The sequence below is a fragment of the Danio aesculapii genome, chromosome 3, assembly GCF_903798145.1.
Source record: "Danio aesculapii chromosome 3, fDanAes4.1, whole genome shotgun sequence".
In the NCBI taxonomy this organism is placed as follows: domain Eukaryota; kingdom Metazoa; phylum Chordata; class Actinopteri; order Cypriniformes; family Danionidae; genus Danio; species Danio aesculapii.
Window position 1 is genome coordinate 39,159,520 of NC_079437.1, and position 27,980 is coordinate 39,187,499.

Here is a 27,980-nt window from a genome sequence, read left to right on the forward strand (position 1 = left end):
TCATGCAACACTTTTACAATAACGTCCTTGATAATAAGAAAAATGATAATTCTTTATTCAAGCTACCAGAACAGCTTTTAAACAATCAAAAATGTCCTTCAGACTTATAGAATCTTTTCAAAATGTAGTTTCTATTTGTGATGTCTTATGAGTTATAACAAGAATAAAGTCATTTATACGTCATGGAGACATTTCTATGCTCCTGAGGTGATCTATTAAATGGATTTTGTGGGGGTTAAGGTGAGCATGATTCAATTCACAAATGCTTTTCAGGTTGCTGAAAAGTTGTTTAAAATGTTTCTGAAAGTTTTCTTGTGACAGTTATAACTGAATCTGTCCTTTCAAATCTTACAAAAGTTTTATTTTGATATCCTGTAGGCCCATATCCAGCTATAGGTAACATTGGCTGATTTTCTGGCTAACTTTTCTCAAAATTATAAGCTTTAATATAATGCTAGTCATCTGGTGTTATATAAATTAAAGCAAAGAAATATTTTTTTCACAATGGTGTCTCTGTACATCGTATTATTATCTTATCCAAAAAAACAATGATAACAATGACAAACTAGCTGGTTGAATAAACTTTTAAGGGCACCTATTTTGCCCCTTTTTCAAAATTGAAGGTAAGTACTTTTTTTGTATCCTGAATGTGTCTGTAAAGTTTCAGCTCAAAACACCCATCAGATTATTTGTTATACCTTTTTAAATCAGGGAAGTTTTAGGTGTTAGGACACAACTTTCCTAACAGTTATTTGATGTATTTGTTGTGGAGTTAATTCAAGCCTTTCTGCAACAATGAGTCACACTCAATGTCGTTATAAAGTGCAAGTTTTAACGTTTAAACGTTTTAAACATGTAGAACTCATTCTCGAGGTGCAGATGATCACAGTGAGCTGAACAGATCTTTTAATACCAGTTGCTTTGATGATACGCATTACTGAGACATGTTAATACACTGCTTTCAGTTAATTTGGTGGGCATGGGAACCGCACTCCTACGTTACGTTGCGGTGGGCCCTTAAAATGGGAGGGATTTGGATCCTATTTTTAATGTCAGAAAATAAAAAAAGAGACTTATTCTCTTTATATCATCCCAATATGACTGTAGACACTATACTACACAGTTCTGTCCAAACAGCTTACAAAAGTAGATTTTCATCATAGGTGCCCTTTAAGTCAGAATTTGACGGGGGTATTTATTTATTATGGTGGCTTGAAAAGCCAGCATACTGTTATCTATCTTAAACTTATTATGGTGGCTTGAAAAGCCAGCATACTGTTATCTATCTTAAACTTATTATTATGGTGGCTTGAAAAGCCAGCATACTGTTATCTATCTTAAACTTATTATTATTCTTCTTCTTCTTCTTCTTCTTCTTCTTCTTCTTATTCTTCTGAGACTAATTTCTAAGTGTATCTCCTCCTAGGCCTTTCAAGCTACATACTTCAAACTTTCGTCAAACCTTCAAACTGGTCTGACTCGAGTTGCTATATCTTTTCTAACTGATCCGACCTTGGGTTATCCGAAAAACGACCCAGAAAAAACCCAAAAGTCCCATTGACTTATCATTGGGTCAAACTTTGTGAGCTCATAACTCTGCATCAGACTGTCCTACAGACTTCTAACTGGACTCATTTAACTCAGTCTAGCCAGCAGCCAATAACTGATGACTTTTTAACTTACTAGCCACTCCCTAGCAACCACTTACAGCACCCTAGCAACTGTCCCATAGACTTCAAGTGTAAAAGACTCCCATTTACTTAACATTGGATCAACCTTTGTGAGCTCATAACTCTGCATCAGACTGTCCTACAGACTAGAGTCTGGCCTCATTCAACTCAGTCTAGCCAGCAGCCAATCACTGATTACCTTTAAACTTACTAGCCACTCCCTAGCAACCAATTTCAGCACCCTAGCAACTGTCCCAGAGACTGTGACTAGCTATTCTAACACACGCTAACAGTTTTAACATCCTACTGACATGCTAATCTTCCTAGAAAGGTGCTAGCAACACGATAGTGACATGCTAGTCATGCTAGTAACATGCTAATTCATGCTAGAATCATGCTAACAACATGCTAATTCATGCTAGAAACAAGCTGATTCATGCTAGAATCATGCTAGTAACATGCTGGTTACATGCTAATTAATGCTAGAATCATGCTAGTTGCATGCTAATTCATGCTAGAAACATGCTAATTCATGCTAGAATCATGCTAACAACATGCTAATTCATGCTAGAAACATGCTAGTAACATGCTAATTCATGCTAGAAACATGCTAGTAACATGCTAATTCATGCTAGAAACATGCTAGTAACATGCTAGTTCATGCTAGAATCATGCTAGTAACATGCTAATCCATGCTAGAATCATGCTAGTAACATGCTAATTCATGCTAGAATCATGCTAGAAACATGCTAATTCATGCTAAAATCATGCTAATAACATGCTAATGCATGCTAGAATCATGCTAGGAACATGCTAATTCATGCTAGAAACATGCTAATTCATGCTAGAATCATGCTAATGACATGCTAATTCATGCTAGAAACATGCTAGTAACATGCTAATTCATGCTAGAACCATGCTAGTAACATGCTAATTCATGCTAGAAACATGCTAGTAACATGCTTAAAACATGCTAGTAACATGCTAATTCATGCTAGAATCATGCTAATAACATGCTAATTCATGCTAGAAATATGCTAGTAACATGCTAATTCATGCTAGAAACATGCTAGTAACATGCTAATTCATGCTAGAAACAAGCTAGTAACATGCTAAATCATGCTAGAATCATGCTAATAACATGCTAATTCATGCTAGAATCATGCTAGTAACATGCTAATTCATGCTAGAAATATGCTAGTAACATGCTAATTCATGCTAGAATCATGCTAGTAACATGCTAATTCATGCTAGAAACATGCTAGTAACATGCTAATTCATGCTAGAAACATGCTAATTCATGCTAGAATCATGTTAATAACATGCTAATTCATGTTAGAAACATGCTAGTAACATGCTAATTCATGCTAGAAACATGCTAGTAACATGCTAATTCTTGCTAGAATCATGCTAGTAACATGCTAATTCATGCTAGAAACATGCTAGTAACATGCTAATTCATGCTAGAATCATGCTAGTAACATGTTAATTCATGCTAGAATCATGCTAATGACATGCTAATTCATGCTAGAAACATGCTAGTAACATGCTAATTCATGCTAGAATCATGCTAGTAAACTGCTAATTCATGCTAGTAACATGCTAGTAACATGCTAATTCATGCTAGAATCATGCTAGTAACATGCTAATTCATGCTAGAATCATGCTAATAACATGCTAATTCATGCTAGAAACATGCTAGTAACATGCTAATTCATGCTAGAATCATGCTAGTAAACTGCTAATTCATGCTAGAAACATGCTATTAACATGCTAATTCATGCTAGAATCATGCTAGTAACATGCTAATTCATGCTAGAATCATGCTAATAACATGCTAATTCATGCTAGAATCATGCTAACAACATGCTAATTCATGCTAGAAACATGCTAATAACATGCTAATTCATGCTAGAATCATGCTAACAACATGCTAATTCATGCTAGAAACATGCTAGTAACATGCTAGAATCATGCTAGTAACATGCTAATTCATGCTAGAAACATGCTAGTAACATGCTAATTCATGCTAGAATCATGCTAGTAACATGCTAATTCATGCTAGAAACATGCTAGTAACATGCTAATTCATGCTAGAAACATGCTAGTAACATGCTAATCCATGCTAGAATCATGCTAGTAACATGCTAATTCATGCTAGAATCATGCTAGTAAAATGCTAATTCATGCTAGAATCATGCTAGTAACATGCTAATTCATGCTAGAATCATGCTAGTAACATGCTAATTCATGCTAGAAACATGCTAGTAACATGCTAATTCATGCTAGAATCATGCTAGTAACATGCTAATTCATGCTAGAATCATGCTAATAACATGCTAATTCATGCTAGAAACATGATATTATATGCTAGAATCATGCTAATAACATGCTAATTCATGCTAGAAACATGCTAGTAACATGCTAATTAATGCTAGAAACATGCTAGTAACATGCTAATTCATGCTTGAATCATGCTAGTAACATGCTAGAAACATGCTAGTAACATGCTAATTCATGCTAGAATCATGCTAGTAACATGCTAATTCATGCTAGAATCATGCTAATAACATGCTAATTCATGCTAGAAACATGCTAGTAACATGCTAATTCATGCTAGAATCATGCTAGTTACATGCTAATCCATGCTAGAATCATGCTAGTAACATGCTAATTCATGCTAGAATCATGCTAGTAACATGCTAATTCATGCTAGAATCATGCTAGTAACATGCTAATTCATGCTAGAATCATGCTAATAACATGCTAATTCATGCTAGAATCATGCTAGTAACATGCTAATTCATGCTAGAATCATGCTAATAACATGCTAATTCATGCTAGAAACATGCTAATTCATGCTAGACTCATGCTAATAACATGCTAAATCATGTTAGAAACATGCTAGTAACATGCTAATTCATGCTAGAAACATGCTAGTAACATGCTAATTCATGCTAGAATCATGCTAGTAACATGCTAATTCATGCTAGAAACATGCTAGTAACATGCTAACTCATGCTAGTAACATGCTAATTCATGCTAGAAACAAGCTGATTCATGCTAGAATCATGCTAGTAACATGCTAGTTACATGCTAATTAATGCTAGAATCATGCTAGTTACATGCTAATTCATGCTAGAAACATGCTAATTCATGCTAGAATCATGCTAACAACATGCTAATTCATGCTAGAAACATGCTAATTCATGCTAGAAACATGCTAGTAACATGCTAATGTATGTTAGAATCATGCTAGTTACTTGCTAATTCATGCTAGTAACATGCTAATTCAGACTCGGCTTTTCAAGCCACCATAAAGTTTGTCCTCAAACTTTAATATCTAGTTATTCTTCTTCTTCTTCTTCTTCTTCTTATTCTTCTGAGACTAATTTCTAAGTGTATCTCCTCCTAGGCCTTTCAAGCTACATACTTCAAACTTTCGTCAAACCTTCGAACTGGTCTGACTCGGGTTGCTATATCTTTTCTAACTGATCCGACCTTGGGTTTTCCGAAAAACGACCCAGAAAAAACCCAAAAGTCCCATTGACTTAACATTGGGTCAAACTTTGTGAGCTTATAACTCTGCATCAGACTGTCCTACAGACTTCTAACTGGACTCATTTAACTCAGTCTAGCCAGCAGCCAATAACTGATGACTTTTTAACTTACTAGCCACTCCCTAGCAACCACTTACAGCACCCTAGCAACTGTCCCATAGACTTCCATTGTAAAAGACTCCCATTTACTTAACATTGGATCAACCTTTGTGAGCTCATAACTCTGCATCAGACTGTCCTACAGACTAGAGTCTGGCCTCATTCAACTCAGTCTAGCCAGCAGCCAATCACTGATTACCTTTAAACTTACTAGCCACTCCCTAGCAACCAATTTCAGCACCCTAGCAACTGTCCCAGAGACTGTGACTAGCTTTTCTAACACACGCTAACAGTTTAAACTTCCTACTGACATGCTAATCTTGCTAGAAAGGTGCTAGCAACACGATAGTGACATGCTAGTCATGCTAGTAACATGCTAATTCATGCTAGAATCATGCTAACAACATGCTAATTAATGCTAGAAACAAGCTGACTCATGCTAGAATCATGCTAGTAACATGCTAGTTACATGCTAATTAATGCTAGAATCATGCTAACAACATGCTAATTCATGCCAGAAACATGCTAATAACATGCTAATTCATGCTAGAAACATACTAGTAACATGCTAGAATCATGCTAGTAACATGCTAATTCATGCTAGAATCATGCTAATAACATGCTAATTCATGCTAGAATCATGCTAGTAACATGCTAATTCATGCTAGAATCATGCTAGTAACATGCTAATTCATGCTAGAAACATGCTAGTAACATGCTAATTCATGCTAGAATCATGCTAGTAACATGCTAATTCATGCTAGAAACATGCTAGTAACATGCTAACCCATGCTAGAATCATGCTAGTAACATGCTAATTCATGCTAGAATCATGCTAGTAAAATGCTAATTCATGCTAGAATCATGCTAGTAACATGCTAATTCATGCTAGAATCATGCTAGTAACATGCTAATTCATGCTAGAAACATGCTAGTAACATGCTAATTCATGCTAGAATCATGCTAGTAACATGCTAATTCATGCTAGAATCATGCTAATAACATGCTAATTCATGCTAGAAACATGCTAATTCATGCTAGAATCATGCTAATAACATGCTAATTCATGCTAGAAACATGCTAGTAACATGCTAATTAATGCTAGAAACATGGTAGTAACATGCTAATTCATGCTAGAATCATGCTAGTAACATGCTAATTCATGCTAGAAACATGCTAGTAACATGCTAATTCATGCTAGAATCATGCTAGTAACATGCTAATTCATGCTAGAATCATGCTAATAACATGCTAATTCATGCTAGTAACATGCTAATTCATGCTAGAATCATGCTAGTTACATGCTAATCCATGCTAGAATCATGCTAGTTACATGCTAGTTCCTGCTAGAATCATGCTCGTAACATGCTAATTCATGCTAGAATCATGCTAGTAACATGCTAATTCATGCTAGAATCATGCTAATAACATGCTAATTCATGCTAGAATCATGCTAGTAACATGCTAATTCATGCTAGAATCATGCTAGTAACATGCTAATTCATGCTAGAAACATGCTAATTCATGCTCGAATCATGCTAGTAACATGCTAATTCATGCTAGAATCATGCTAGTAACATGCTAATTCATGCTAGAATCATGCTAGTAACATGCTAATTCATGCTAGAAACATGCTAATTCATGCTCGAATCATGCTAGTAACATGCTAATTCATGCTAGAATCATGCTAATAACATGCTAATTCATGCTAGAAACATGCTAATTCATGCTAGAAACATGCTAGTAACATGCTAATTCATGCTAGAATCATGCTAGTAACATGCTAATTCATGCTAGAATCATGCTAATAACATGCTAATTCATGCTAGAAACATGCTAATTCATGCTAGAATCATGCTAATAACATGCTAATTCATGCTAGAAACATGCTAGTAACATGCTAATTAATGCTAGAAACATGCTAGTAACATGCTAATTCATGCTAGAATCATGCTAGTAACATGCTAATTCATGCTAGAATCATGCTAATAACATGCTAATTCATGCTAGTAACATGCTAATTCATGCTAGAATCATGCTAGTTACATGCTAATCCATGCTAGAATCATGCTAGTTACATGCTAATTCCTGCTAGAATCATGCTAGTAACATGCTAATTCATGCTAGAATCATGCTAGTAACATGCTAATTCATGCTAGAATCATGCTAATAACATGCTAATTCATGCTAGAATCATGCTAGTAACATGCTAATTCATGCTAGAAACATGCTAATTCATGCTCGAATCATGCTAGTAACATGCTAATTCATGCTAATAACATGCTAATTCATGCTAGAAACATGCTAATTCATGCTAGAATCATGCTAATAACATGCTAAATCATGCTAGAAACATGCTAGTAACATGCTAATTCGTGCTAGAAACATGCTAGTAACATGCTAATTCATGCTAGAATCATGCTGGTAACATGCTAATTCATGCTAGAATCATGCTAATAACATGCTAATTCATGCTAGAAACATGCTAATTCATGCTAGAATCATGCTAATAACATGTTAGTAACATGCTAATTCATGCTAGAAACATGCTAGTAACATGCTAATTCATGCTAGAATCATGCTAGTAACATGCTAATTCATGCTAGAAACATGCTAGTAACATGCTAAATCATGCTAGAAACATGCTAGTAACATGCTAATTCATGCTAGAATCATGCTAATTCATGCTAGAAACATGCTAGTAACGTGCTAATTCATGCTAGAATCATGCTAGTTACATGCTAATTTATGTTAGAATCATGCTAGTTACTTGCTAATTCATGCTAGAAACATGCTAATTCAGACTCGGCTTTTCAAGCCACCATAAAGTTTGTCCTCAAACTTTAATATCTAGTTAATATTCTTCTTCTTCTTCTTCTTCTTCTTCTTCTTCTTCTTCTTCTTCTGAGACTAATTTCTAAGTGTATCTCCTCCTAGGCCTTTCAAGCTACATACTTCAAACTTTCGTCAAACCTTCAAACTGGTCTGACTCGGGTTGCTATATCTTTTCTAACTGATCCGACCTTGGGTTTTCCGAAAAACGACCCAGAAAAATCCCAAAAGTCCCATTGACTTAAAGAGCCCATATTATACATGAAATAGGGTCATATTTAGGTTGTAAGGGTCTCCAACAACAGTCTAATATGCATGCAAGGTCATAAAACACTTTGATGGTCTTATAACCTGCATGTATTTTTACCTAATTATCCCAACGACTCCCATATGAATCGTTCAGCGATTCATTTGTTCCCAATCCCCTCCTCAGCGCGAAGCTAATCTGCGCTGATTGGACCGATGACAGCCTGCTGCGATTGGTCGACAGTGACAGGCTTCAGCACGAGACAGAGTGAAATGCCCAGCTGGTAATCAACTATATAAAAGTAGTCACAGTGCACACGCGCTTCATAGTGTAAGGCTTTTTTCACACACACACACAACCCTCCTCAGAAGAACTGGGGAGATCGACGCGAGTCTCTCTCTCTCTCTCTCTCCCTCTCCCTCTCTCTCTCTCACACACACACACACAACGCTCCTCAGAAGAACTAGGGAAAGCGACGCGAGTCTCTCTCTCTCTCTCTCTCTCTCTCTCACACACACACACACACACACACACACAACGCTCCTCAGAAAAACTAGGGAAAGCGACGCGAGTCTCTCTCTCTCTCTCACACACACACACAACGCTCTTCAGAAGAACTAGGAAAAGCGACGCGAGTCTCTCTCTCTCTCTCTCTCTCTCTCTCTCTCTCTCTCTCTCTCTCTCTCTCTCTCTCTCTCTCTCTCACACACACACACACACACACACACACACAACGCTCCTCAGAAAAACTAGGGAAAGCGACGCGAGTCTCTCTCTCTCTCTCTCACACACACACACACACACACAACGCTCCTCAGAAGAACTAGGGAAAGCGACGCGAGTCTCTCTCTCTCTCTCTCTCTCTCACACACACACACACACACAACGCTCCTCAGAAGAACTAGGGAAAGTGACACAAGTCTCCTGTCTCCTAGCTTACGATCGATCGCCATAGCAACGACAAACGGCAGTGGAACGCGAGCTCACAAAAGCCTTTAACGTTAAATCCGTAAACAAAGCGGCACGCGTCGCGTTTTTAACGTGGCTTACATGTGATAAGAGAATATAAAGAGTAACCGCGTGTACTGTACCAGGTTAACAACTCATCTTTGGGTAGAGACTGTCAATATTATCCATCTGAGCACAGCGTGACTTCATTCGACCGGCGGCGTCTGTGTGTGTGTGTCTAGTGTTTTTTCTGTGTTAGTGGGCGGGGCCGCAGGTTTCAAATCTCCCTGGTTTGCACGCGTAACTACTGGCGAGGCTTGTGTTTCGTGGCTGCGTCATCGCGAAACACCTAATGACTCGTTATCAAGGCGACTCGTTTGAAGCACTATGAGTCGACTCTTTTATAGATGAATCAATAGTTTTAAACACTGTACACTTACAGATTTAAGCCTTAGCTGGATATTTCACTTCACTTAGAGCTGTGTTCCACACTACATGGAAGGGCATTTTCAAAAACCCATAATATGGGCTCTTTAACATTGGGTCAAACTTTGTGAGCTCATAACTCTGCATCAGACTGTCCTACAGACTTCTTACTGGACTCATTTAACTCAGTCTAGCCAGCAGCCAATAACTGATGACTTTTTAACTTACTAGCCACTCCCTAGCAACCACTTACAGCACCCTAGCAACTGTCCCATAGACTTCCATTGTAAAAGACTCCCATTGACTTAACATTGGATCAACCTTTGTGAGCTCATAACTCTGCATCAGACTGTCCTACAGACTAGAGTCTGGCCTCATTCAACTCAGTCTAGCCAGCAGCCAATCACTGATTACCTTTAAACTTACTAGCCACTCCCTAGCAACCAATTTCAGCACCCTAGCAACTGTCCCAGAGACTGTGACTAGCTTTTCTAACACACGCTAACAGTTTAAACTTCCTACTGACATGCTAATCTTGCTAGAAAGGTGCTAGCAACATGATAGTGACATGCTAGTCATGCTAGTGACATGCTAATTCATGCTAGAATCATGCTAACAACATGCTAATTCCTGCTAGAAACAAGCTGATTCATGCTAGAATCATGCTAGTAACATGCTAGTTACATGCTAATTAATGCTAGAATCATGCTAGTTACATGCTAATTCATGCTAGAAACATGCTAATTCATGCTAGAATCATGCTAACAACATGCTAATTCATGCTAGTAACATGCTAGTAACATGCTAATTCATGCTAGAAACATGCTAGTAACATGCTAATTCATGCTAGAATCATGCTAGTAACATGCTAATTCATGCTAGAATCATGCTAGTTACATGCTAATTCATGCTAGAAACATGCTAACAACATGCTAATTCATGCTAGAATCATGCTAGTAACATGCTAATTCATGCTAGAAACATGCTAGTAACATGCTAGAATCATGCTAGTAACATGCTAATTCATGCTAGAAACATGCTAGTAACATGCTAATTCATGCTAGAATCATGCTAGTAACATGCTAATCCATGCTAGAATCATGCTAGTAACATGCTAATTCATGCTAGAAACATGCTAATTCATGCTAGAATCATGCTAGTAACATGCTAATTCATGCTAGAATCATGCTAGTAACATGCTAATTCATGCTAGAAACATGCTAGTAACATGCTAATTCATGCTAGAAACATGCTAGTAACATGCTAATTCATGCTAGAATCATGCTAGTAACATGCTAATTCATGCTAGAATCATGCTAATAACATGCTAATTCATGCTAGAAACATGCTAATTCATGCTAGAATCATGCTAATAACATGCCAATTCATGCTAGAAACATGCTAGTAACATGCTAATTAATGCTAGAAACATGCTAGTAACATGCTAATTCATGCTAGAATCATGCTAGTAACATGTTAATTCATGCTAGAATCATGCTAGTTACATGCTAATTCATGCTAGAAACATGCTAGTAACCTGCTACTTCATGCTAGAATCATGCTAGTAACATGCTAATTCATGCTAGAAACATGCTAATTCATGCTAGAATCATGCTAATAACATGCTAAATCATGCTAGAAACATGCTAGTAACATGCTAATTCATGCTAGATACATGCTAGTAACATGCTAATTCATGCTAGAATCATGCTAGTAAGATGCTAATTCATGCTAGAATCATGCTAGTAACATGCTAATTCATGCTAGAATCATGCTAGTAACATGCTAATTCATGCTAGAAACATGCTAGTAACATGCTAATTCATGCTAAAATCATGTTAGTAACATGCTAATTCATGCTAGAATCATGCTAATAACATGCTAATTCATGCTAGAAACATGCTAAATCATGCTAGAATCATGCTAGTAACATGCTAATTCATGCTAGAATCATGCCAGTAACATGCTAATTCATGCTAGAATCATGCTAGTAACATGCTAATTCATGCTAGAAACATGCTAGTAACATGCTAATTCATGCTAGAATCATGCGAGTAACATGCTAATCCATGCTAGAATCATGCTAATAACATGCTAATTCATGCTAGAAACATGCTTATTCATGCTAGAATCATGCTAATAACATGCTAAATCATGCTAGAAACATGCTAGTAACATGCTAATTCATGCTAGAAACATGCCAATTCATGCTAGAATCATGCTAGTAACATGCTAATTCATGCTAGAAACATGCTAGTAACATGCTAACTCATGCTAGAAACATGCTAGTAACATGCTAATTCATGCTAGAATCATGCTAGTTACATGCTAATTTATGTTAGAATCATGCTAGTTACTTGCTAATTCATGCTAGTAACATGCTAATTCAGACTCGGCTTTTCAAGCCACCATAAAGTTTGTCCTCAAACTTTAATATCTAGTTTATTCATTTATTTATTTATATAAATATATATATATAATTAAAAAATATATTTTTTACATTTTATTTTATACATTTATATATATATATATATATATATATATATATATATATATATATATATATATATATATATATATATATATATATTTATAAATATAAATATATATATATATATATATACTTTTCAAATGGCTATGCTAAAATATTGTATTTGTATATTGGAAAACAATGTAATTTTTCTTTTACGTTATTGTAACTTAATGAAAAGTTAACAAAATACCAAACATTCTTGTCATACATTTAACGAGACATTTGATGACAAAAAATATATATATAATTATAATTATAATCTAATAAATTTCCCCCAGTTTTTTAACAAGAACTAATACTTCAAGCAATACTAAAACAATATGATCACTTATTCTTTATATATTGTAATAGGTAGGCCCACTTTGCTTCATGTTTACATAAATATAAGCTACGTGTATACACTGCATGCACGATGAAACATTATATCATCCATATTTGACATTTTATTTTCCCAAAAGTGCTGTAAAACATTAAAACACACATGCATTTAGCATGCTGTCTGTGTATATAAAATCCTTTTTTGCAGCAGCAGCAGCAGACACGGAAATGGTATGCCTCGTCTTTGATCCATAAACAAATATACGGCATTGCTGCAATACTCGAATCTCTCAGAAGGACTGTATAAAGTATCGCCTCCAGCAGCAGCAGCCAATGAGTCTTTAGCGGGGCGGAGGTGAGTGAGTGAGGGAGAGAGAGACGCGGCTGCGGCTCTCAATGGAAGTTGCTGTAAGTGCGCTGCTGGACCTGTACACTACATTCACTCGCTTTCAGTTCGCTGTGAGCCGGAGCTCAGCTCACACCTATACACTACGAACAGCCGCTTGTTGCGTTTCTAAAGTACGCCGGGAGACCTATGCTATATACATTGATTGCTTTTTAATCAAACTCGCTGCGACGTTTCATCGGACACTTCATCAGAGCTCAAATTGTTAGTACGCATACAGTTTTAGGGGGGTGACTGCATGCGTGCAACCTTCTGGATTCTGTGCATTGGTTCATGATAGTATTTTTGTGATGGTTTATGACTTGCAAATATTGCAACATGTTGAAATAACAGCAAACAGGAGCAGCAACTGGATCTCATATGAGACTTGCCGGAGATATTGAGTGAGTGTGCTTTCTTAAAGTGGGATAACTGACGAGTCTTTTAGGAAATAAAGCAGGTTTATAAAGTGCGGTGTCATCAGTGTAATGCATAAGTGTAATTACAACCCATAATAATGACGTGTGTGCTGTGATCGCGCGCTTTCGCGGGCATCATGCGCAGCAGCTGCATTTAAACTGCTGTTAATGAAAAGCGCGTTATTTAGCGGGAACTTTCGACTGGACTGGAATGTACGTTTGCTAACTGTCAGCGCTCGTGAGTTAAACTTGCGGAGAGAGCGGTATGGACGCCGGTGGATGTGAAGCCACAGAGAGACAGTTCCCAGGTCTGTCCAAAGAACGCAGACCTGCCGGGAGACACAACACGGCGCTGAAAGAGGAGGAGGAGGACAGTGTTTACTCAGGAGGCGACCGTTCCCGTAAAGACACAGCGCGTTCCCGCTCAACAGCACTTCTCACGCGCGTGGACAAGAATGCCATCATGTGTGATCTTAAGAGCGCTTCTTCTTCCTCTTCCATGATTTTTACACGTTTCTCCGGGAGGAATGTCAGCGGGAATGGGAAGAGAAAGTTTGCGGTGTGCACTTGGAGTTGGTGGGCGTTTTTCTGCATGCACGTCCACGTGTTGAGAGCGGTCACGCAAGGTAAGAAAGCGTTTTTACACTTGACGTGCTGTGATGCTTCGTGTAAACCAGTTTTGCAGCTTGACATGTGGGTCATTTTTCAATTAGAGGTACTTGAAATGAGGCTGTCAAAACAAGCTTTACTTTCGTATGTCTCGCCAGGTTTTGAGGGGGATATCAGTGTAATAACGGATGGTGTGGAGATTTGATATTGTGTTTGATTGTAATTACATTGTTTGGTGGAAACTTTGAATTGAACAGACTAACATTAAGTTGTTTTGTTAAAAGCAAACTAATTTGAATGTGTACTATTAAAGATCGATCGTTTGTGTGATTCTTTAACATGTTAACATAATGTTTTATTATTTTTTTTTAACATGTTAATATCATCTTAAACTACATATTGGGAATGATGACGTTGACTACATTTATAAAGTCACATTTAGCAGCAGTAGATTAAAAAACCCAATTTAACGATAATTGGAGTGTTTTTGTAAGAAAAATAGTAGTTCAGTCACTAGAACACTAGAAGAGTTTCACATTTCATTCAACCTGTTGCCAGGACATACTTTGTATTTTCGGAGGGAAGTTTGTTTCAATTACGTATTACGTATGCATTTTCTTTTTTCTTTCTTTTTTTTTTTTTTTTTTACAATTTATTCTATTATTTTTATGTACTACCTAGCTGATAGACCCCCTCTCATTTTGCATTATTTAATATCAAAACTAAATAAAGTTTCATGTCAATGAACATTCTTCTCCAATTCATAAAGACTAGATTTAGTACAGGTCAACAGTAAACTAACTATGTGATTAAGCAAAAATTAACTTATGAAGTAACTGTTTTAAAGTAAGTTAACCAAAGAGGGTGCATTTGGATGCCGGAAACAAATCAAGTTTGGCTAATCTACTGTATCTCAGAAATTAGCATTGGCACAGTACAAAAGCTTTACATAATTTTTTAATTATTCTCTATAACAATAAAAAAATAAAAATAAAATAAACTATTCTCTGTAACAATAACATCTGAATTAGAAAAAACCACCAAGAAGTCCCTGAAGAATGGTCTAAATACCATAATTCAAACTAATAATGCCATATTGGAGATTATGAATGGTTCATGGCCAATGTTTTAAACACTAATGTCATAAGATTGTGAAACTTGATTTTAATAATAATGGAATGTCAAATATCTGTCTGTCTGTGCAACAGCCAGTTGAGCTGAGCTCTCTGGACCCGAACAATAGAGGTGTCATTAGGTCAGACTGCATGCGTGGCCACAGATGGCATATGCATCCTTTGGCTTTGATTCCCGCCATAATGTTTCTCATACAGGGAATATGATGTGTGTGCATATGCATAGTGGGCCACAGGAGAACAAGAGTAACAGTTGGCATGCTGAGAAAAGTGAGGTTTGGTGCTGTTAGTGCTCTTGATGTATATCTGCATTAGGCATTGTGAAGTATTTTTGTAATGATGGAGGTGTGCAGAACACAATAGAATGGCTTGTCAGTTTTAAAGCTATTTTTAAAAGAAATTAGTTATTTTAGACATTGGGGGGTATAATAGAAATGATCAGTCTTGTGTGACTATTAATGACAGGCTCTTTTATGCCTCTGTCACATTATTTTTATTGAGAAATAACCAAAACAGCATGCCTCATTAAAAAGAACATTTTTAATTCCTTAATATGCCACAGATTAGAGTCATTTTCTTCCCGTAATCAAAAGGATAAATGATCTGAAAAAAAAGGGAAAAGGATGCCAAAATTCTCTTGAATTAAAACCTCATCCTGCTTTAAGCTCTTTCCACCCACAATACATGTATTTTTGTCACTTGTGCCATTTGCATTCCTGAAGGCACCGTCAAATTAGTGTGCAGCAATTTTCTTTGCAGAAAAGAAAAGAAAAAAGAAACAAAACAGATGTTCAGTCAGGGATTTTAAGGTTTTTCCGGATTTGAAAAAACAAACGCTGACTTGATTGAACTATAAATATGAGATAAATGACAGATCTGAAGCCTAAAACTTGCTTTTAGCTACAATAAAATAGTTTTCTATTTTGATGGTTCTCTTTAGATAGTCTGATGACTAAGTATCATTTACACAAACTTTACTAAGTACTAGTAAAGCATGAGTATACTTTTAGAGCCTTGACTCCAAGCCAACTGTCAATGCAACTGTGAATGTCTATTGCAATTTTTTTTTGTGGTGTTTTCCATATTAAGCTCACGTTAGTTGTAGTACATCTGATTCACCATGTTGAATCTGTATTAGTGCCATTGTTGAGAGATGAGGGGTGTCTTCACAGCTGCAGCTCTGCACAAGACGTTTGGCCAGCGGAGAAATTAATATGATTGTGCCCAACTGAGCCTGGTTTCTCTCAAGGTTTTTTTTTCTTCACTTCTGCCATTAGTGAAGTTTTTTTTCCCTCTCCGCTGTCGCCACTGGCTTGCATGGTTCGGGATCTGTAGGGCTGCGCATCGTTGGATTTGCTCTTCAGTATTTGGACTCTCAGTAGTGATTATTAAACCACACTGAACTGAGCTCAACTGAACTGAACTTAAACACTACAAACTGAACTACACTGTTCCTATTTACTGTGACCTTTTATGTGAAGCTGCTTTGACACAATCTACATTGTATAAGCGCTATACAAAAAAAGGTGAATTGAATTGAATTGAATTGAACTGCCTTATTTAGTTCGGTTGAATCGCACTAGAGTTCGTTTTCCCTCTTAGTACGGTTCATTTGGGCAGGTGTGAATGCAGCAATCGCACTCGAGTGCGCAGCAATAGCGGACTAAAAAGTGTACAGAGACCTCCTTGAAGAGGAAGAGAAGATATTTTGAAAAACGTTGGCAGCTGGTAATCATTTACTTCTATAGTATTTGTTTTTCCTACTATGAATGTTAATGGTTACCTGTTTCAACATGCTTCAAAATATCTTGTTTTTTTTGTTCAACAGAAGAAAGAAACTCATAAAGGTTTGGAAACAATTGAGGGTCAATAGATGTTGAGTAAATTTTTATTTTAGGGTTAGACTATCCCTTTAAGTCTTGTGACCATACTTTCGCCAATACATAGTCTTATATATTCAGATTCTCTTTGAAGTGAAATGTAAATATCTCCTATCTTGGTACATCATTAAAAGAATAAATCAAATGACCAATCTGTTATTTATTTTTGTACATCGAATGCTGTGAAAGCAATTGCTCCAAGGTCTACTTCATATACACCGCTGAAGTTACTAATTAACATTGAACATACGGAAGCAGCGTTTGAATGCTCTCTTCAGATAATGCGATGACCCCATCAACAGAGAAATGCTAAAGCAGACAATCTTTTGTGTGTGAGGAGGCATTTAGTTACCGTAACACAGTGGCTGTATTTAATTGCAAAGTTTATATACTTTATTTAATTTCTAAAGGTTCAAGTGGAGTTGTGGAGGTGCATGCAGTGTCAGCCAGTTCTCAAGTCCCGTGTCAAGGTCTTTTGAAGTTTGGAGAGCTCCCAACACTGTTCTGGGAATGGGCTAGATATTATTGATCTGAATTGGGGAGCCATTGGGGAGCCAGCAAGATTATAAGAGCTAGTATTGGAATGCGGCTGACATGTTAACCTTTATGTATGCATACATCTGAATGTTAGGGTTAGGTTTTTAAAGGTAGGTACATGCCAAAATGAAAATTCTGTCATTATTTTCTTATCCTCCTGTTGTTTCAAACCTATAAGAAATGTGTATCTCTTTGGAACGCAAACAAAATTATTTTAATAAAATCTGAGAGACTCCATTGAAAGTCTGCTCACCCATGACGCTCCAAACCGTTCATAAAGAGATCAAAAAATAAATCCATATGAATCAGGCAGTATAATCCAAGACTTCTGAAGAGACATGATCGCTTTATGAGATTAACAGATTTAATTTAGGCTTTTATTCACATATAAACATTGATTAGATGTCATAAAAAGAAGCTCAAATAGACCCTGTTGATGCTTGATAACGAACCTCTTTGATTTTTGTGAAAGCTGAAATGCGCAGGTGTGACAGACAAGAATAAACCTCAGTGGTTCTTGGGGAAGCCCAAACATGCTGACGTGAGATGCTCGAATGAACTACATCGGGCAAGTGCGATTAAGTTTTGCATCCAAATTTGAATGCTATTAACATTGGCTTTGTGAAAATTGCTCCTTATACCCTTCAATAAGGTAATACTGGTGGGGACATCTATTTGCAATTGTGTCCAAAAGCATCAGTATAGGCTTATTCTGAAAACATAGCCCTATATACATTTCTGGAGAATGTGAATTATGTTGCCAGAAGTACGTATGGCTGCATTTAATCTTGAAAATGAACACTACGGGGCGGTATGACCCAATTCCTTTTCGCGCTTACCAGCTGACCGCCTTACCTCTGTATGGACGGCTTTCCAAATGTTACCAGTTTGTCCAGTGGTTCGCCATGTATGTCAGCGAACTTGAGACGCAGAGAGGAGTTGACCACGATGACAGAGTGAAAGTATATGTAGGCAATAGTGAATGAAGGTACAGGGGGTAATTAGTAAATTAATAATACGTAATAAAGGAATTAATAAAGTGATTATGTCCCTTAAAAAGATGTTGCATAACACTTTTTTAAAGAGTTAGTTCACCCAAAATAAAAACTTGGTTAGTAATTACTCACCCTCATGTCATTCCCCAACACTGATACATTAATTCAACTTTAAACACAATTTAAGATGTTTTATATTCAATCTAAGAGCTGCGTGACATTCCATAGACAGCAATGGTCCAGAGTAGGCATGGGACAATTACTGGTTTCAAGGTTTACCGTGGTTTGGAAAAGTCAAGATTTTAAAACCACTAATATTTTCTGTTATACCATTCCTGAGGTGTATGTAAGGGTTTGTTATGTGTTGTAAAGAAATCTGCTATTGAAACTAATGAAGACAGCAAAAGTCAATAATTTATTTTAATTATTGAGCTGTACATGTTTACTCTTCCAAAATATTATAAATGTTTCCTAAAATACAGTGTTCATGTTGGAAAAATTGTTGTTTTTTTTACTCAGACATTTAAAAAGAACTTATTTTAGAGCAGTAATCACAATACCATAAAATCGTGATATTATGCAAGGTTATCAAACCGTCAAGAACTTGTACCGGCCCATGCCTAGTCCAGAGATGTTCAAAGTCCAGAAAAGGAAACAAAAACATTGGCAAAACCTTACATGTGACTTCAGTGGTTCAACTATTATCATACAAAGCTCCAAGAACTATTTTGTATGCCAAACCCATACAAAAAAATCTGACTTTGTTTGTCAATGCTTTTGGCATCAGATCAGGGTGCTCATTTACGTCGGGCAATACTACACTTGCATGTTGTGCTGCTGATTCTAATAGCAATACATTGTACTTCCCTCAGTAAATGCATACCCTGACCTGACCAGAACCAGTTTAGCCAGTGAAGTCACGGAATGTTTTGCCAATGTTATTTGGTTCCTTTTCTGGACTTTGAACATCTTGGAACCATTAGTGTGCCATTTTGAAGCGTCAGAGAGACATTTTGGAGGGTCAGAGAGCCCTCGATTTAATCTAAAATGTCTTAATAGAATATTCTAATAGAATTGTCATTTTTGGGTGAACTAATCCATAACTTTTTATGAATATGCTGAAGGGTTAATAGACTTCAAATGTAGGCACAAATATCTAAAATATCTTAATTTGTGTTCTGAAGGTAAATAAAAGTCTTATGTGTTTGAAAAGATATGTGGTGTAAATTCTGATTGGGTGAACTTTGAGTACTACTAACTCTTTAATAGGTTGAAACAAATATCAAAGCTTCCCACTGTCTTGTTTCTCATGTTGACGAGGAAAAACCTGGGCAAATCTAGCTTTTTGCAGGTGCTTATATTTGTCTCAAATCATAAACTTCTGCTGGCAGTTAAATTTTCTGGCTGCTTGGATCTGGCAAAGGACCACAGTGCCCTTAAAACCAAACACCCGGGCAGAGAGGGAGTTTGTCAAGCAGTAGCAGGTGCACAATCCCCTGCCGTGCTTCTAGAAAGGTCTCTGGGCTAATGATGTTTGTGCCAGAGCATTGTGCAGGTAAATGTAGTTTCATCCACAAGAAAGCGCTTGTGCCCTGTATATCATCTGCTAGATGTGCCAGCAGACACATCCACCCGACTCATTTATGGCTGTAAACTTTTAAATTTCATTGCTTCGCCATCTGTGCAATCAGCAACAGCTAAATTTTTTCATTTTCTGCCGTGTCTTTCTGCAGCTGAAGAATATGCGCTACTCTGAAATAGAAAAGTCAAGTTTCATAAACTGTACATGGGATTTTAATGACTCGCAAACATTGGCTTTGTGCTGTGTATTGAATATTGTTGTGAACTCAGCTTACTGTACATTATGGCATCAGAGGTTTTGGAGTAGATTAAAGATTTTTAACAACTAGTTTGTGATCATATGAAAAATTGTAAGTAAGTAAATAAATAATAAATAAATGTAATTTGGTAACACTTTTCTTGAATGGGTGTTCATAAGACTGGCATGAAAACTTTATAATCAACACAGGCATATTCTGAAAATGTAGTCCTACAGATGTTTCTGGTAGGCAGAGGTACATATGGCTGCATTTAATTTTATAAACGAACGTCACTGGGTGGTGTGATGTCGTTCCTTTTCCGCTTACCAGCTGACCGCTTACCTCCGTATGGATGGCATTCTGGCTGCAACCAGTTTGTCCCGTTAGCGCGCCATGTACATCGGTGGACTTGAGACGCAGAGAGGAGTTGACCTCGATGACGGCTTTTAATTTTTTGGATTGCTTTTGAAATGTGTTGGTTGGGATTAGGGAAGTGGGTGGGCGGGTCAATCGATAAAATTGGTTGGGTTTAGGGTAGGGGGAGGGTGGGTCAGTCAATCGTTTGCTCAGTCTGTCTAAAAGTCTGTCAAAAAGTCAGTCGACAGCGGCCTCTGGTGGGTTTACGAGAGAACAGCAGGCACAAATGGCACTCGCGAGGAAAACTTGAGATCTCAAAAAGCGCACACAGCGGTCTCTTGTGGATTCGCGAAAACAAAACTGCAGAAAAATGTGCTGTCGGCAGGTATTTCACCAGAAACGTCTGTCATAACGTCAAAATGTTCACCGCATGCGCGGGTTTAGGAAGCATTCACACAGAATGCATCTTTGCACTTGAAACACAGTGCTCAGGAATAGTTTAAAACTGTTGCCATGTCAACTTGCTGCAGTAAACAAAGGCCACAATGCTTGCCCCGCCTTCGCCATTTTCTTATTGGCCCACTGCTCTAGAACTGAATGCGAATGGATTGGTTAAAATCAGCTGTCAATCACTCAGTCAATGCCTTCTGGCTTCAGATGACAGGGAGCGACAACCACGAAAATGTAAAGCGCTGAAGATGAGAATGAAAACAACACTGACAGATTTTGTTTTAGAAACCACCTAAAGCTACAAATAATGGCACATCTCATTACTGATCATGTGGTCAATGTTAATCCACCGTTTACACTTTTCGAACAGTGGATAAAAGACTTCCATTGGCTTCATGTCCACTATGAAAATAACTAAAGCATTCAATGTAAAGTCTGTGGGACTGAGTTTTCATGTAACTGTTTGCCACATCTACACCTTTTAAGCACGAGAGGTTCTGTTTAATCCTTCATTTAATAGCCAGATGCTGTCAGCCGTGCAGCTATATGTAAAAGTTAACAGCGCATACACAATCGCAAAAGCCAATCGCAAATTAACCATTGTTAACTTTAATGGCATTATGTGGGTTTTAGAGATCTAAAAACGGGACATGCATTGTTTCGAAGAAAAACAGTGACATGTCATTATTTGGGTAATGGACATATTTTATTATGTTTCACAGTTGAACATATTTGGTTATATTAGCATATTTTATACATGTATCATATCATTCTGTTCATTTTTAGTTCATCCTTAGTAATGCACCTATAACACATTTTAACAGATGGAAACATTGTAAAGTGTTACCTTTGTAATGCGTTTATATGTTTATTTATGCTTTTGAATAGCAGTTTGGGACCTTGCTCTCTGCTTTAACAGCTTTTGATGTTTAAATTTTTACTTAGATGCTGAAAACGGTGACTTTTATGGACATTTTCGCAATCTAAAAATTAACTGCTACTATTTATTTGTTTGTTTGTCTGTAAAAAAAAATTGAAAAAAAAAATTGTGGAGGGGTGAGTGAAAATATTGACAGGACGAATAAAACATATGAACTACTCGAGGTTGAGCCCTGCTGCCATCATTTTGATTATTGATTTGCACACAAATCATAGTGAATGCATGTAATGCAGAAGCAGACATTCATTTCACAGCTGTGCAGTGCTGCCAGCCCGTCCAGGTGAAGGATACCACACAGTATTTCATGTCAAAGTTGAGGAATTGCCTCCTATCTTCTAAATTAAAATGATGAGTACTCCTGGCATGACGAATTGTGTCAGAGCTGCTTAACATAAAGGCCTTTTTTCCCCAGTTCCCTTTCCTTTGCTGCTTTAAAGAAAGGTTAATAATCACGTCCGTTGTTTGAATAAAGGTTAATTAAATTATGAATTGTTTTTCCAACAAGCAAGGCTGGTAAATTAGCTAGTTTTTATTTTCTTGATTGTGTTTTTTAAAACTTTGATTGCGTTTCTGGCTAATTGTGAGGTGAATTAATTCCTATGACCAGATTTGATGCTTTACAAAGGATTTACTACAAGCTCAGCAAACAATGAATGAATGTATTTGATGTTTTTTTTTTTTGCTAAATAGTGATTTGCTAGTTAATGTAAGCATTTATTAAAAGAAAGGCTTGTTTTCTTCTAAACTCAATGTCATCCTAAGAAAGCCGCACTAATCCTCTATTGGCACTTGACAAAAACTCATCTCTTCACAATTAACAAGATGTGAGTCATTATGTTATCAGGGTTTGTCAAAGCAATCATGAGCAATCTGTAATCAGTGTGGTTTTGAATATGCCACATGCGTCAATACCTTTTTAAATTGTCATTGTTGTTTAAGTGATCTGTCATAATAATAATGATAAGAGATAGATCAAAATGTTGAACTGCTTTCAACAACTGCCTAGTCAGATTGTAAGTCTGAATAATAGCTTTCTTTCATTCTTTCTTTCCTTATTCCTTTCTTCTTTTATTTTAATCTTCTTTCTTTTCTTCTTTCTTTCTTTCTTTCTTTCTTGATGGTTTTGGGCCATTATATAATACAACATAATGCTGTTTTGCTTTTAAAATGCATTTCAAAACCACTTTGATTAGGTTTCTGTCTTATTCATTGTACTCTGTTTCATTTTGGCAGTCATGATTCCAAAATGCTCATCCTGTCTGCTACAGTAACCATGTTCCAAAGTTTTGCTATCGGTTGAACCAGAAAGTGATTGACAGATTTGAGCAGAACAATGCTGAGATATTTTATGGAGATAATTTGTTTTGACATTTTACATTGTTCAATTAAATGGGTGTTTTCAGTTCTGCAGATTGTGTGCTTTGTTCCAAAACAAGGACTAGGCTGTTGCAATGTTGCAGATTTCTTTCTGGTTTGGTTTGCTTTCACAATATTTCTAAAGGAAACGAAAATTGTCACATGAAGGGAAACACTCATTTCATTGATCTGAGTGTACTTGCTTAGCCGCTTGTTAAGTGTGACATCACTCGAATCGGCTTCCGGGTCCAAGTGCTATATCAGACTATATGGGGAAACTCATCAAATGGTAATAATAAACGTTTACAAAGCGATGTAATAGTTTCGAAAATCACTATCGCAATGTATAAATCCATGCCTAATATCAGATGACCAGAAAGTGATAAATTTTTTTTAATTGTTAAAATTTTGGTATTTGTGATGCAGCAAGTCCAGAGACGGATGTGTACGCTATGATTTCATATAAAATTCACTTTAAAGTGTGATAGGACTAAAAAGTGGCCATAAATGAATATTTTCTCAATTCAAATGAGTAGCGGTTTGGACCCGGAAACAGTATTCCATTCGTCACCGATACGTCACGACTTAACAAGCGGATAGGCATGGGCTGGTATAAGATTCTGACGGTATGAAAACCTTGGATAAAAATATCACGGTTTCACGGTATCACGACATGGTTTTCGCTACATTCATTCCTCCATGGCAGGGCGCCACACCAAAATTTATCCCGCCATGGCTACATTACAGGTTGTCATTCAAAACATTTAGCCGTTTTTTTAAATAGCGGGTTATAATCGCACTAAAGCGTATTAAAAGGTAAGTGAATTATAACTTTTCTGTAATCGTAGTAGTGCTGTGTGTTATTTGTTTAACCCCAGGTGACGTGCTGACTGACTGACTGACAGACAGGGCTGCGTGATGCGTGAGGCCAGCAAACACGACGTAGCTTTCAGTTGTGACGAACACAATTTCCATAATTATATTTTATTTATAGGTTATGGTCTATGGTTCCGCATACGATGACTTTATCTTGCTGGAGTTTATAGCCATTTCACTTCACTTCAGGACGCATTAATGCCGCTCTGTAGGTCTATTGGAGACATTCATAAATATTGCTAGCAAATCTAATAAGTGTTGGAGACATACTCGTTTAATAAACACATTAAATCACACTTCAGCAGCGTTTGAGAGCGCACAAGAAAATCTGCACTTGAGCAGCGTGTATTTCGCAGGAAGTTTTGTGCACGAACAGAGGAAAACGGTGCTCGAGCGCAGAGATTCGCATGCTCGTATTACATAAATGCAATCTCGACTTGTAATACTGCGCTCACGACATTTGCCAATGAAATAACGCCACAGGTAGTTGGTAGAACTGTGTAAAAGGCCCAACAGAGTCTGCCGCCACAGCTGGAAAAAAATCCTAGAGGAAACACTGTAGTGATGACTGCTTCAAAATAGGTTCTTTTTAAATGTCTGGGTAAAAAACAACTTCCTTCCCCCCATTGAACACAATATATTTTATTTTAAGAAACATTTAAAATATTTTGGACCAGTGGCTTTTGATGTAGATGTTCATTTTCTGCTGGAGATACTGTTTCCCTAAAAAAAAAAAAGTTGTGAAAAACATGTGATAAAAAACAAACTTACATATACCTTAGGAACGGTATAACAGAATTCTTGGGTGGTTAAAACCTTGATTTTTCCAAAGCTTAAACCTGGTAGTCGTCCCACGCCTACTTGCTTATATTCTTAGATTCAGAGTAGGGCTGCACAATATTTCTTTTCAGCATCAATATCGCAATGTGATCATTCGCAATATTCATATCGTGAGTCTACACAACGTTAAGTTTGTATTATAATTGATCATTGCGCAAGTGCTTTTTGAGACCGATTTTAAAAGCATTAAGGCTTAGGAAATTGTACTGTTTGTAACTTTGACAAATAAAAATGATAAATTTTATTGAATTGTTTTTAAAACGAAGACTGTGTAGTATTATTTTATACTTGATTATTTAATTACTGTATATCTGAATACAGTTCAACTCCTCAAAAAGCAATAAAACGCTTTTTATTTAATTAGCATTTTTTTCTTTATTGAATTTATCTATGCTTGTAGACTGTTTCTTATATTTTATGCAGATGCACTTCCTCACAGAATCATCCCAATCAATTTTTGCAAATAATTAATGCAACTAATCTAATGGAATTCTATTTATATTACAATATATATATATATATATATATATATATATATATATATATATATATATATATATATATATATATATATATATATATATATCTCGCAGAATAAAATATATCACAATGTTAGATTTTTCCAATAGTGTGCAGCCCTAATTCAGAGCATATCAGTTATCCATCAATATGGATGGACAGAGTCTCTGTGTTTGTATGATTTTAAGCAAGAGCCAAGGCTTCAGCTGTTTTTTTATGTTTTGGACAGCTGTTATGAAACATGTTATGTTAAATAAGATTTATGTTTCATTGTTCATCATCGTTGCTCATTTATGGTGAAGTTAGTCTGTTGGGTTAGATTGTATTAAACTTCTTTAGAGTATGTTTTTAACTGGGCCGAGACCACCTCGTTCAGGCTATCTTGGATAGATTGTCTTTGTACAGATCTGAGTGCAGTTACACATTGCCCAAATGAACTGAGGCTAGGTGTGAAAACATGCCAAGTTCATTACTAGGCAATGCCTTGATTAATCTAGTATGAAAATGTTGTTGAGTCCACTCTTGTATGCATGAAACCTTTTTATCCAGAGACATACTTTCAGCAGAAAGGCAAGAATTGGTTTGGAAAGAGCAACAGAATGCAAATTTTTTTGGTTCATAAGTTGAAAAAGTTCAATTGGGATCGGCCCAAGATTGAGATGCATTTCAAATCTCATCTAGAGTAAAATATATTGCTATTTATTATTGCCAGGGTTTAGATGTAATGAAATTGAATATATACATTTGAAGTCGGAAGAAAATTGAAGTAATGTTTGTGGTGAAGTCAGCAGTATGGTAAAGCTGTTTACCCAAAGTTACAAATAACACATTAAGCAGAAAGTGAAGCTAGAAGTATTTAATGATTCTGGAATGGAATCACAAATTGAACTTCTTTAATTAAGAACAATCATAACACTGTGTCTCGTCATTCCTCAAATATTATCACGTTATATCTAATTAGACCTACTATCTGGAGTGCAGAGCTTTTTAGCATTTGAGTATAAAAGGCCAGTGCTCTCATTGAGTTTGCTGATTGTGACTCAGATTATCCAATGTGATTTAATGGGGTGAAAGAACTTCACATAGATAGATTTAAAATGAAACAGGTTTCATGTATTGATTGTACAAATGAACAGAAAAATGACTTCTTCATAACATGTATCCTTAGGGATAAACTTGACAATTTGTGAGTCGTAAATCATAATGAAGTTCGTTTTCAAGCATAATGAATCAATATCACTCAAACAGGCGTGTGTTATGGGTTATGTATATACAATATATACCTCAACAAATATGTTCAAAAATGAGGAAGCGACAGCAAGAAATGTCAAAGAGATTTTCTTCTATGTGAAAAAGTCTTTTGACGAAAGTCTGCTTTCCTATGATACAGTGTAGTCTTATACTGTAGTTAAAATAAGTGTTTAATACATTGTTTTTATTAAGTATCATGTTTTTATGTTATAATTTATTTCTTAAAATGATTGTGTTTTTGAACTAATTGGTTCAGTGAATTATTTATTTTGATCTCTCAAATGATTTACCCCCATTTACACTCAATTTCTTTTTGTTGCTTGTTTAAACTACTTATTTATCATGTACTGTAACAACTCAATTCTTGAGATTTTGTTGAGCCAACTTAATTTTTTTATGTTCAATCCACTTACATTTGTTAAATCTGTAAAGTTAACTTAATTGATTTGTGTTTGGACAATATGGATGAATTGTGTGGAATCCTGCATTTTATACAGTGTACGCCCCGAAAAGTCATTTTGTAAGACTTTTTAAATTATTTGATTTAACTGAATTATTTGGATTATACCAATTAAAAAAACACAAATCAATAATAAAGAAAATGATAGTAATAATGGTATAATTGTAATAGTTTTATTCACAATAAGATTTTACTAAAATACGAATGCTGCAATACTAAATATAACATTGAACCATTTGGTACAACCTCCACAGTTCAATATGCAAATGGGAATTTTTCGAGTTTTTTCAGTTTTGCATTTAAGTTTAAGTGAAGTTTCATAAACCAAATTTCGAGAGGAGCACGTGATATGATTGAGCACGTCTGGCCACTCATCTGTAATCAGTAATAATCCAATCAGAGCGATCCTAGTTTACTATAAATGGATCATTTTCTCCCTAATGTTTTATCTTCATTTGGAAGAATCCCCCCTTCCACCCCTTCTCTCCTCCTTTCCTCCCTTTTCAAAAGGGGGAACTCT

General features: G+C 36.3%; 1 protein-coding gene across 1 annotated transcript in view; it reads left to right on the top strand.

Moving 5' to 3' along the window:
* Window positions 1-13,032: 13,032 nt before the first annotated feature.
* Window positions 13,033-27,980, top strand: part of sdk1a (sidekick cell adhesion molecule 1a) — a 637,737-nt gene continuing 622,789 nt past the window's right edge. The window contains exon 1 of the mRNA XM_056453953.1: window positions 13,033-14,063. Within this exon, the coding sequence (XP_056309928.1) occupies window positions 13,703-14,063 (361 nt within the window). The 5' untranslated portion in view covers window positions 13,033-13,702. The remainder of the gene's footprint in view (window positions 14,064-27,980) is intronic.